The sequence below is a fragment of the Salvelinus alpinus genome, chromosome 2 (genome assembly GCF_045679555.1).
Source record: "Salvelinus alpinus chromosome 2, SLU_Salpinus.1, whole genome shotgun sequence".
Classification (NCBI taxonomy): Eukaryota; Metazoa; Chordata; class Actinopteri; order Salmoniformes; family Salmonidae; genus Salvelinus; species Salvelinus alpinus.
This window is the reverse complement of record NC_092087.1, coordinates 17,050,344-17,063,237: the sequence shown is the minus strand read 5'-3', so window position 1 is coordinate 17,063,237 and position 12,894 is coordinate 17,050,344. Positions and strand designations below refer to the sequence as shown.

At 45.4% G+C, this 12,894-nt stretch overlaps 1 protein-coding gene across 4 annotated transcripts in view; it reads left to right on the top strand.

Annotated features, from left to right (window-relative positions):
- LOC139555020 (voltage-dependent calcium channel subunit alpha-2/delta-2-like) overlaps positions 1–12,894 on the top strand; it is a 304,976-nt gene that overhangs the window by 242,752 nt on the left and 49,330 nt on the right. For all 4 annotated transcript variants that reach the window (XM_071368420.1, XM_071368412.1, XM_071368429.1 and 1 more), the window contains 6 exons: positions 1,888–1,938; positions 2,797–2,896; positions 6,387–6,548; positions 8,981–9,091; positions 9,580–9,658; positions 11,775–11,824. In XM_071368420.1, the coding sequence (XP_071224521.1) occupies positions 1,888–1,938; positions 2,797–2,896; positions 6,387–6,548; positions 8,981–9,091; positions 9,580–9,658; positions 11,775–11,824 (553 nt within the window). The remainder of the gene's footprint in view (positions 1–1,887; positions 1,939–2,796; positions 2,897–6,386; positions 6,549–8,980; positions 9,092–9,579; positions 9,659–11,774; positions 11,825–12,894) is intronic.

Genomic DNA, 12,894 nt, shown 5'->3' with positions numbered 1-12,894 from the left:
CTCTCTCCCCTTCTCGCTCTCCATGCACACTCTCTCTATCAAATTAAGATTTCCATCATTAAATTGATGTCATGCCAATACGCTTCATAGTTCCAAACCTTATTCTGAATGGCACACAGTGGTGGAGAGCTGTGAAAGTTCTACCTTTGATGTGGCGTTCTCTATTATTGAAATTAATTGGAGTGCACCCCTCCCCCACACACTTCTGCCCATTCTGGGCATGCTCGGTTAATCAACCTTTCAAGTGTCGGCGGCGGCAGTGGTACTGGTGGCTGGCCTGACTGTGTTCTGTTCTAGGGTTTCAGAAGGGGTTTCAAGAGAGTGAGGCCCTGGTTGTGTTTGAAGCTGGGATTTGGTGCCACAGCAGTGCTGAGGGACAGCAGTGGAACAGAGGTCAGGGGTCAGTGTGCAGGTTGGAGTGACGGCGTGGAGTCTGCCAGTGAAGTACTGGGCTAGGGCTTGTGGGAGCAGCAGCAAGGCCGTCAGGGACTAAGTTTTTCTTTTCCTCCGTATCGGCTTGGCCCGGCTTAAGAAAAGCGCCTCACTGGCTCACAGGCAGCTGGCCTGCCTCCACACACAGCAGAACCGCTGATAATCAGCAGAAAGAGACCCCTGATTATTGGTCTGCCTCTGCCTCTGCTTAAAGACGGCCGCTAACTACTCGGTCTGCTCTGCTTGCTCCTCAACATGCCAAACTAACTCAACGTTAGCAATTTAACCCCTTACCAAACTATGGAAAAGGTCTAGAACGTTACATCAATCTCTGCTCCATTTGTGTCAGGTGAAATGTGATTTTAATTGCAGTTGGAAGGGAATGAGTGCTATCTAATTTGCCTCTATATGTCAGCCTCTATCAGCAGTGGACAGACGTTTGTGTTTGTGGCTTTTCCAGGACAGCAAAGTGCCTAGCATCCCTGGTTCTGTGTCCTACTGTGTTTCTGCTTTTCACAGACCCGCCCTGCACCATCATGGCTGACACACACACATACTCACACCCACACACCCATAGCTGCCCTATTTTGGGAGTAGCTTTGAAACTGTAGCATAATGGTGTTAAGCAGCTTGTGTCTCTCGCTGACATAGTAAATAATGTGTTTGACATCATCAGGGGAATAGAGCAGTACAAATCTTATTTTACTGATAGACAGACAGCGCTTAGCTCAGCTCAGACTCCCGAAACACAGGCCAGCCCGGCTCAGCCTGCTTAGAAAAATGGCCGAAATCTCTCTAGCTCAGACTAAAACTAAATACATTTAAAACAGCTGAGACAAAGTCTGCATAAAGAAGACTCAGGTTACTCAGACTCCAGATATACACGTACAGATGTAGGATCTTCATTTGAGCCAGTTTGCTACAGCAGGAAAATAATCCTGCAGTAATAGTAAATGTGAATTATTATGTGGATTATAATGAATGGACATTTTTGTAGGGGTTGATAATTTTTTTGTAAGGGAAAATCTAATCTGAAATTTCGAAATGGAAATTACAAACTTCAGAAGCATTTTTAAACCTCAAATACACTACAATTTCTACATTTCCTGCATTGCAGAAAAGTTATCCTGCAACAGGGTGATCCAATTAAGATCTAACATCTGTATAGGTTGCTCAACAAAGCTTTGAATCCATGCAAACATAGCTTTTTCTTAAATTAACCTTAGCTAAGCCGGGACTCCATTCAAGCTTGTCTCAACAAAGCTTAGAATCGATTTAGACACAGCTCTTGAAAGCTTATGCTCCATTTCAGCATTAAATATGCTCTGAACAGGTTGCTAAATATTAACATAGCTCAGCTTATTGTAAACTTAAATCCAGTTTAAATCTACCAGTTCAAGTCTACGCAGTGAAGATGAATACAACTTGTTAAAACCCTTTTTCTCTTTGGAACAGGTATATCCAAGGGGCATCATCTCCCAAGGACATGATCATCATCGTGGACGTGTGAGTATCTAGTTCAGTCTTTCTTCGTCAAGCTGTCCTTCTCCTTCTCTCCTCTCCCTCCTTCCCATTTCTCTTCCCTCCTTCTCCCTCCCCCCTTCTCCTTCCCTCTCTCCTCCCTCCTTCTCATCTCTCCTCCCTCCTCCTCCTCCCTCTCTCCTTCCTCCTTCTACCTCTCTCCTCCCTCCTCCTCCCTCTCTCCTTCCTCCTTCTCCCTCTCCTCCCTCCTCCTCCCTCTCTCCTTCCTCCTTCTCCCTCTCTCCTCCCTACTCCTCCCTCCCTCTCCTTCCTCCTCCTCCCTCTCTCCTTCCTCCTTTTCCCTCTCTCCTCCCGCCTCCTCCCTCTCTCCTTCCTCCTTCTCCCTCCCCCCTCCTTTTCCCTATCTCCTCCCTCCTGTCCTCTCTCCCCCCTCCTTTCCTCTCTGCTCCCTAATGTCCTCCCTCACCCCCACCAGTGGCATTTTAGCAGGAACAGTAAAGGTCTCTAGTGCCACCTGTTGGTTTACAGAGAATTGAGAGTTCCCTCTCAATCATAATAATCTCCACATATCTCTTGCTATTATATACATGTCTAAGAGGTACAATATGAAGATGATCATTGTGCATGACGAAATCGACTGTGATTGGGTCATGAGAGGAATGAGAGGATGGATGTGTCCTCTTGCCAGACTGCCAACCTATAAACACTCATCACAGTATACAGAAGCAAAGGGACCGTCACTGTAGAACCTCCTGTGGCTGTACCATATTGTCTGGATGAGGTTTTAAGATGGAGCCGTTTAGGTTGAAGTGTATGGCTCAATGCGCTGATGGCTGTGTGTTGTGTTGTGTTGTGTTGTGTTGTGTTGTGTTGTGCCTGTAGGAGTGGCAGTGTCAGTGGACTCACTCTGAAACTGATGAAGACGTCGGTCATGGAGATGCTAGACACTCTGTCAGATGACGACTATGTGAATGTAGCCAGGGTGAGTATCCTCCGCTGATAAGGTGATCAATAGAACTGTTCTGTCATACTGTACATTGTGAATTTCAATCAATCTCTCATAAAGGTCTGGTTTCTCTTCAATATACGAAATGTAATAACATGGTTAACACCTCCAATGCAGTATAAACATATTATATGGGTATGGTGATGTGGTCATGAGCAAACTTTCACACAGGCTCCTATCACATAGTCACATCCCAGCAAACCAAAATTGTTTCTGTGAAAGTTCCCAGAACATACGTTAGGTTGCTGCAAATGTTCTCATAACACAAAAACTGGAACCTGTTGTTGTGATAATTATAGAATGTTTGTGGAAAACATTCACCTGATGTTACAAAAACATTCCCAGAACACATTTAATCTGTTCTTTAAAGGTTCCCGAGAATGTTTCATTAGGTTGTGGGAACAGTCTGTTGAGAACAGTGTGGGGACATCACAAACTATATGTTCCCAAAGCACACAAACTGTCCAGTTGTGTGGATGATTATACAATGTTTCTTTTAGGATACAAAAAACATTCACCTGACATTCCCAGAACATATTTAATATGTTCTTTAAAGGTTCCCAGAATGTTTCATTAGGTTGTGGGAACAGTCTGTGAGAACATTGTGGGGACATCACACAAGATATGTTCCCAAAACACAAACACTTAAAAAAAAAAAAAAAAGGTTTTCACCTGATGTTACAAGAGCTATCCCAGAACACATAATATGTTCCCGAAACACAAAAACCAGTTGTGCTGATTATTATTACTATGGCTCTTTACAGACAGACTGAAAAATACATCTGCCAATGTTTTTTAGAATCCAATTCATACATTTTTGCCACATTCTTGCCGGGATAGTCCGATTTTTGCCACGTTCTTGCCGGGATAAGCCTTTTATATCTGTCACGATCGTCTTGAGGTGAGAGAGAGGACCAAGGCGCAGCGTATGCAAAATACATCTTCCTTTATTTTACTACGAAGATGAACACGACACGAAACACTTATACAAACTATACAAAAACAACAAACGACCGTGAAGCTACAAACGCAAGTGCACACACAAACTACTTACGTTCAACATAGACAATTCTAAACACCTACACTGAACACAACCCCATCTACTCTATGAAACCCCCTCAACCATACAAACCACACTAGACAATACAAAAACACATACTAACCCATGTCACACCCTGACCTAACTAAAATACTAATGAAAACAAAGATAACTAAGGCCAGGGTGTGACAATATCTCCCTTGCACATGCCGGCAAGTTTAGGAGTGGGAGTAGACATGGGCCGAGGTGGGTGGATGAGTAAGACCTTTAAACAGGTTAACATTTACAAGGCCGCAGGGCCGGACGGATTACCAGGACGCCTACTCAAGTGTCTTCACTGACATTCAACCTCTCCCTGACCCAGTCTGTAATGCCTACATTTTTCAAGCAGACCACCATAGTCCCTGTGCCCAAGAACCCAAGGTAACCTTTCTAAATGACTATCGCCCCGTAGCACTCACATCTGTAGCCATGAAATGCTTTGAAAGGCTCACATCAACACCATCATCCCAGACACTATGGACCCATTCCATGACCCAATCTCTATTGCACACCACACTGCCCTTTCCCACCTGGACAAAAGGAACACCTACGTCAGAAAATGCTGTTCATTGACTACAGCTCAAGCTCTACCTCCAAGCTCACCACTAAGCTAAGGACCCTGGGACTAAACACCTCCCTCTGCAACTGGATCCTGGACTTCCTGACACGCCGCCCCCCAGGTTGTGAGGGTAGGCAACAACACATCTGCCACGCTGACCCTCAACACGGTGGCCTTTCAGTAGTGCGTGCTTAGTCCCCTCTTGTACTCCCTGTTCACCCACGACTGTCTGGGTGACCGCGCATGACTCCAACACTATCATTAAGCTTGCTGACGACACGACGGTGGCAGGCCTGACCATAGACGACTATGAGACAGCCGAAAGCGAGGAGGTCAGACACTGCCAGGACAACAACCTCTCCCTCAACGTCAGCAAGACAAAGGAACTGATCGTGGCCTACATGAAACGGAGAGCCGAGCACACCCTCATCCACATCGACAGAGCTGTAGTGAAGCAGGTCGAGAGCTTCAAGTTCCTCGTGTCCACAACACTAAGGACATATCATGGTCCAAAATAAACCTACACAGTTGTGAAGAAGGCATGGCAATGCCTCTTCCCCAGGGGGCTGAAAATATTTGGCCCTCAGATCCTCAATCAGTTCTATAGCTGCACAATTGAGAGCATCTCAACTGGCTGCATCACCGCTTGGTATGCCAACTGCTTGGCATCCGACCGTAAGGTGTTACAGAGGGGCCGAGCCCCCTGACATCCAGGACCTATATACCAGGCGGTGTCAGATGAAGGCCCTAACAATTGTCATTCAAACTCTGCATTTGATCAGTCAAATATTCCCATTATTATTATTTACCAAATTGCCTTCCACTGCCCTGTTACAAGCACAACTACTGAATAGTTTATTTCCATAATGCTATATCCACCAATTGTTCACATTTGTGTTTTCTCATCAGAAATTATTGATTATGGGTACCTTCATGTGTGTGTAAAGTATTACTGTTCTCTGATTTTTTTATTCATAGATTTTAGATGTGTATGAAAATTGTATTTTTTTTGCAAAACACTATTTATCCATTGTTTAGCTGGAATTGAATGTCCGTATCTTGTATATTTGACTGTGATATGTGGTTGTCTCACCTAGGATATATAGTGTTTTGTAATGCAACTATTCTATCTTAATCTGATTCAACAAACTCTTCTGATTTCCAATACAGTATAACCTTCAACGGAACCATTACATTGTGTTCTTGTCATTTTGTTACGAGATCATAATCTGTGACAAGGAATACTATAGTTTGTGTTATTTTTCTATTTTTTACCAATAAACTGTAAATATCAAACTGCACGAACAGAAGGAAATGTCAGATTTTCATGCACCAAATGTTTAACCTATTTTATGCCATCATTCTGTCTTCAAAATGTCAACAGAGTTTAAAGTTGACTTTCAAGAAGAAAGGCCATTAAAAACCTGACATTACAGGCATTGCTGTTCGATGCTAATCACATATAGACACACTGCTCACTGTTTACCTCTCTGTCTGTCACAAACACACACCAAGACAAACACACAGCCCGGGACTCATTTTAATTTAGCAGAGGAGATGAGATCTAGATGACATTACCTTGGCTGGGTGTTTTTCCTTTGTTCTTGGTCTGCATTGGAATTCCAGGTGCACCTGTTGTTTGTATGGAAAGCTGTAATTATCAATGTTTATTGCCAGAGTGACACAGAGCAACCCACTTCCCCCTCCTCATCCCAACACACTGCAGATGGAGTAGCCCTCAATGCCAATGAGCGAGCAGCGTGGTCACATCCACACTCATTAAATTGACAATTATTCATTGTTATCTGTCTCCCCCCCCCACACAGTTTAACGAGAAGGCTGATGCTGTCGTCCCCTGTTTTAAGACCTTGGTCCAGGCCAACATGAGAAACAAGAAGATCTTCAAGGAGTCTATCATGCACATGCAAGCCAAAGGAACCACTGACTACAAGTCTGGCTTCCAGTTCGCCTTCGAACAGCTACTCAATGTAAGACTAAGAGCCAGCAGTCAGTCACGCTCTTTGGGGTTTATTTCAGGGTGATAGGTTAGGTCTTCCATGAAATGCCCATGGTATAAGACATGCTAATTATCATACTGACATCCCAATTGACATTGGAATTGACATTGGAATTGACATTGGAATTGACCCTGTGCTACCAAGCCACTCTTTAGACAATCAGAGGATTATGCCTCATCTGAATGGAGCCCAAAGGGGCCACTAGTTAGTCAGTCAGTCTGATTAGGTACTGCCACTGCAATGGGATGATGGCGATGGTGGCGTTTAGGGCTAGCCAGCACAGCAGAGGTCCCTGTGTGTGTGTGCAGCAGGGAGGCAACCAGGCAGGCATTGCTGTCTGTCTGTCTGTCTACACAGGTGCTGCCTCAGCTCTCTATACTCCTATATATTATAGGAGGCTTCTGTCCTTATGGGCTCTGATGGGATGATTGATGAGAGAGAGATCAGCCACAGACACTTTATATTCTTCTGGTGGACCGAGAGGCACAAAGCCAAGTGCCCAGCCTAGCCCAGCCTAGCCTTGCCTAGCCCAGCCTACAACCCAGTCTATAGCCCAGTCTAGCCCAGCCTTGCCTAGCACAGCCTAGCCCAGCCTACAACCCAGCCTATAGCCCAGTCTAGCCCAGCCTAGCCCAGCCTATAGTCCAGCCTATAGTCCAGCCTATAGCCCAGCCTATAGCCCAGTCTAGCCCAGCCTAGCCTTGCCTAGCCCAGCCTAGCCCAGCCTACAACCCAGCCTATAGCACAGTCTAGCCCAGCCCAGCCTAGCCCTGCCTATAGCCCAGCCTATAGCCCAGCCTATAGCCCAGTCTAGCCCAGCCTATAGCCCAGCCTATAGCCCAGCTTATAGCCCAGCCTATAGCCCAGTCTGCCTCCCCACACAGCAGATGGAGAAATAAAAAGGCCTTTTAATCAGTGTCTGCTGTATTCCCCATGATTAGTGTCAGAAGCGTAATAAAAATGTGTAATTGTGGGAATATTATTTATCTTTATTAGCATCTTCATCAGAGTGACATGCCGCTGGCCTGGGTATCAATGGCAGCTGTCAGGCAGGCAGATTGGGGTAGGAGAGGAAGGGAGAAAGTGCAGCTGTCAGGCAGGCAGATTGGGGTAGGAGAGGAAGGGAGAAAGGGCAGCTGTCAGGCAGGCAAATTGGGGTAGGAGAGGAAGGGAGAAAGGGAGGAGGGATGGGGGGGGCTACGCCTAGAACTCAATGCATATCACAAGAGTATGTTAACCAACACCTGGCCACGGAACACATTTAACCAACACCTGGCCACAGAATACATTTAACTAACGCCTGGCCAAAGAACACATTTAACCAACACCTGGCCATGGAACACATTTAACCAATGCCTGTCCACGGAACACATTTAACTAACGCCTGGCCACGAAACACATTTAACTAACACCTGGCCACGGAACACATTTAACTAACACCTGGCCACGGAACACATTTAACCAACAGCTGGCCCAGGAACACATTTAACCAACAGCTGGCCACGGAACACATTTAACTAACACCTGGCCACGGAACACATTTAACTAACGCCTGGCCACGGAACACATTTAACTAACGCCTGGCCACGGAACACATTTAACCAACACCTGGCCACGGAACACATTTAACCAACACCTGGCCACGGAACAAATTTAACCAACGCCTGGCCACGGAACACATTTAACTAACGCCTGGCCACGGAAGACATTTAACCAACTCCTGGCCGCGGAACACATTTAACCAACGCCTGGCCACGGAACACATTTAACCAATGCCTGGCCACAGAACACATTTAACCAACGGCACAGGATAAATTACCTTACACAGACAGAGATATGTACACTTCAATCCCATATATGTGGATGTATTGTGCACTGCACATGCAGGTTATACATTAGCTAACATATTAGAACATAGACTCTACAGCTGTTCGAAGGCGAACTGGAGGCCAGTCTTTGCTCAAGCATTCTTTTCTCTTGTGATGACCCAAGACACCATGTTTTTGTGATTACCTGGATGGAGAGCCTATACTTTATAATGTCTATATAGTTTGTGTCCTCTTCCTTTTCCTGACTGTTTCCCCCCGCTCTCACTAATCACTCTCTATCTGTATCTCTCTCTGTATCTCTGTATCTCTGTATCTCTTTCTCGCTCCCTCTCCTTCCCAATCTCTCTCTCCTTCACTCTCTCTCTCTCCTTCTCTCTCTCTCTCTCTCTCTCTCTCTCTCTCTCTCTCTCTCTCTCTCTCTCTCTCTCTCTCTCTCTCTCTCTCTCTCTCTCTCTCTCTCTCTCTCTCTCACTAATCACTCTCTCTTTGTATTTGTCTCTGTATCTCTCCCTCTCCCTCTTCCTCTCCCTCTCCCTTTCTCTCAACCTCTCCGTCTCTCTCTCTGTTCCACAGGATACCGGCGCCCCGAGGGCGGGCTGCAATAAGATGATAATGATGTTTACAGATGGAGGAGAGGATCGTGCACAGGACATCTTTGAGAAGTACAACTGGCCCAACAAAACAGTGAGTCTGTCCCCTAAAACCAATGATCTATTCATCAAACCTAGTCTCCCAATGAATCAGCCCATTCATGTTTATGAGTTGATGAACCAGTCTGTACTCTCCCTTCTCTCTCTCTCTTTCTCTCTCTCTCTCTTCCTCCCTATCATCTCTCTCTCTCCTTGTCATCTCTCTCTCCTTCTCTATCTCCCTCCCTGTCATCTCTCTGTCTTTTTTCTTGTCTTGCTGCTGGTGTTAACAGCTCTGACCTGCTGACTAATTAGCCACTTTATTATCAGAACCCATGAAATTACAGCCAACACATGCACTCACTCACTCTCTTTCTCTCTCCCTGTCTCTCTTTCTCCCTCTCCTTCTGTTTTTTTCTCTTCATCCTCGCTCACATGGCTTGAAATGCTGCTGCCATTTTGCTTTCTCACTGTGCGAGAAGAATGTTGATTCTACTGATCTCAATTTTTACTCTCTCTGCCCACTACCTCCTCACCTTCCAGATTCGAGTATTTACCTTTTCAGTCGGGCAGCACAACTATGATGTCACCCCCTTGCAGTGGATAGCTTGTGCCAACAAAGGTGAGTAGAGAGGGTGTGCCTGTAAAGTGTAGTGACATGGAGAGACTTTACATCTACGCTCATAGATAGAGGAGAACAGAAGCTCCTTCTGCGGCCTATCAACACTCCCCATGTCTAGCAAACAGAAACCAGAAAATATGGGATATTATTATGGCATCATATAACCAAACTCCAATCAAACTGCCCAGCTGTCCACAACCTAGATGACTAAGCTATCCTCCTTTCCTCCATTAGTCCTCATGACCTCATGACCTCATGCCCACTCTGAACCATAACCAATGTACAATTCCACTTTTATGTTCTCTCTGTTTCACTCTTTTTTACAACGTTTCTCTCTCTCTCTCTCTCTCTCTCTCTCTCTCTCTCTCTCTCTCTCTCTCTCTCTCTCTCTCTCTCTCTCTCGCTCTCGCTCTCGCTCTCGCTCTCTATGTTGTTTGATTTCTCACTGTCTAAATGTTTCTCTAATACGCTTAGCTCTCTCTTCTTCCCATCACAAGAAGCATCCCTCCTAAAGAAGGCTAATTAGTTAATTTCCAGTGTTGCCTTCATAGTGCTTCAGAAGTGCCTCCCTCCCCACAAGTTGTAATTCATTATCGGGTGGAGCCTGGCTGTGTGGTGATAACCATGGCTACCACCTCTCATGCAGGCAGGCGCCATGGGGGAAGTCCAGGATTACTCCTCTGTGCCAACATGCCACTCACTCTAATCATTAGCATGGCACCAAAGCCAGTGCCAACCTATGACAATGCTTTTTGAGGTATTCTCCTCTGTGGAGCTGTCATTTGACATGTAGTCGTACAACACTTTACTTATTGCTCTTCTTCGGTAGCACACGCAAACAGAGACACATGTCGAGCCGAACATTCTCACCCAGAACACACACTTACACACACACAAGAATCCGCCTCACAAACACATTACATACCCAGCTTCCTCTTGACTAGCCTTACTGTTGTCTCACTTGGCTTGTGCTGCAATCGCTTCTTAAGTGGAACCTACCCCCGCTCTGTGTCACTATGAGCTGAACTTTTCTCCTCTCTCCGGTGGCTGAAGACCTGGGTGTAGACCTCTGGTCCATGCTCTCTAGTTTCTATGTTGGTTTCTCTCCTCGTTCCTATTGTCATGTTCTGCCCTACAACTGGAGGTGTCACAGTCTCTGGCAGGCAGCCAAAAACACTAAGCAAAGGAAGGAGCTACTGTTCTGAACAGTCATAGGAATTGTGTGTGTGTGTGTGTGTGTGTGTGTGTGTGTGTGTGTGTGTGTGTGTGTGTGTGTGTGTGTGTGTGTGTGTGTGTGTGTGTGTGTGTGTGTGTGTGTGTGTGTGTGTGTGTGTGTGTGTGTGTGTGTGTGTGTGTGTGTGTGTGTGTGCATTCTTGTCTCTTAACATTCTGGGGATGCTGTCTCCATTTCGCGGCTCTTTGTATAAACACTCTGTGCTTTAATAACTTGGGGAGCGGCAGCAGTTATTGAGCCAGAGTGAGTGTGTCTCTCCTCTCCTCAATCCCTAATCAGCAGTCCTGTTCTGTTCTGCCTGGGGTACAGCAGCAGCATCCTCAATGAGCCCTAACACACATTACATTGACATCCTGCAGTAAAATGATGATGAGACTGGAGGTCAATGGCCAATTGTTTCCCCATAGCACCTTAATGGAAATCAATCACACAGTACACACACACACATGTGTACATGCGTACGCGTGCACACACACACACACACACACACACACACACACACACACACACACACACACACACACACACACACACACATACACACACACACAAACACACACCACACACCACATGCACACACATACCACACACACAAACACACCTATCTGCAGCAAATTACATAATGGCCAACAAACGTAATGGGTACTAAATGCAATTTCCCCATAGAGAACAATTAGCATTCTGCTGAGGAGACATTTTAAAATCATAGCACTACATTTGCTCTAATAGCAAAAGATGATGAGACTTCGCTGGGCTGTTGTGTTATTTCACTTATGCATAGCAGTATTACCTTTACAATACACACTACAATAGAACAGTTCCATCTTGTTGGTTATTTTCACTGTGTATCCACTGAACAGATGCTCTCACTTTGATCTTCAGGATTCTACTACGAGATTCCATCCATTGGAGCCATCAGAATTAACACGCAGGTGATATATCCTTCCTTCAGTGTGTGTATGTGTGCATTTGTGTGAATCCTTAATGTAACTTCAGGATGTGTTTTCTAGGTCATGTTGAGGTCATTACTCTCTTTAAAGATAATTATACACATTGTAGATAATGCCTTTAAATATTCCAATTACAAAATGACACAAGGAGGCTTGGAAAGAGCAATAGAGAGGAAGTCACAGGGAGAGATAGAGCTCACTTCTGTCTTCTAGAGGAATAGAGAGGAAGTCACAGGGAGAGATAGAGCTCACTTCTGTCTTCTAGAAGAATAGATAGGAAGTCACAGGGAGAGATAGAGCTCACTTCTGTCTTCTAGAGCAATAGAGAGGAAGTCACAGGGAGAGATAGAGCTCACTTCTGTCTTCTAGAGGAATAGATAGGAAGTCACAGGGAGAGATAGAGCTCACTTCTGTCTTCTAGAGGAATAGATAGGAAGTCACAGGGAGAGATAGAGCTCACTTCTGTCTTCTAGAGGAATAGAGAGGAAGTCACAGGGAGAGATAGAGCTCACTTCTGTCTTCTAGAGGAATAGAGAGGAAGTCACAGGGAGAGATAGAGCTCACTTCTGTCTTCTAGAGGAATAGAGAGGAAGTCACAGGGAGAGATAGAGCTCACTTCTGTCTTCTAGAGGAATAGAGAGGAAGTCACAGGGAGAGATAGAGCTCACTTCTGTCTTCTAGAGGAATAGAGAGGAAGTCACAGGGAGAGATAGAGCTCACTTCTGTCTTCTAGAGGAATAGAGAGGAAGTCACAGGGAGAGATAGAGCTCACTTCTGTCTTCTAGCAGGTCTCAGTGAGACAGAGGCTTTCAGATCTGCTGTGTTGCCTAATCCACCCCTCCTCTAGTCCCTCCATTACACTACTCACACACACACACACATAGCTGATGCAGCCTGTATTGCACAGTGTACTTAGTAACACATAGCTGATGCAGCCTGTATTGCACAGTGTACTTAGTGACTCATAGCTGATGCAGCCTGCATTGCACAGTGTACTTAGTGACTCATAGCTGATGCAGCCTGCATTGCACAGTGTACTTAGTGACACATAG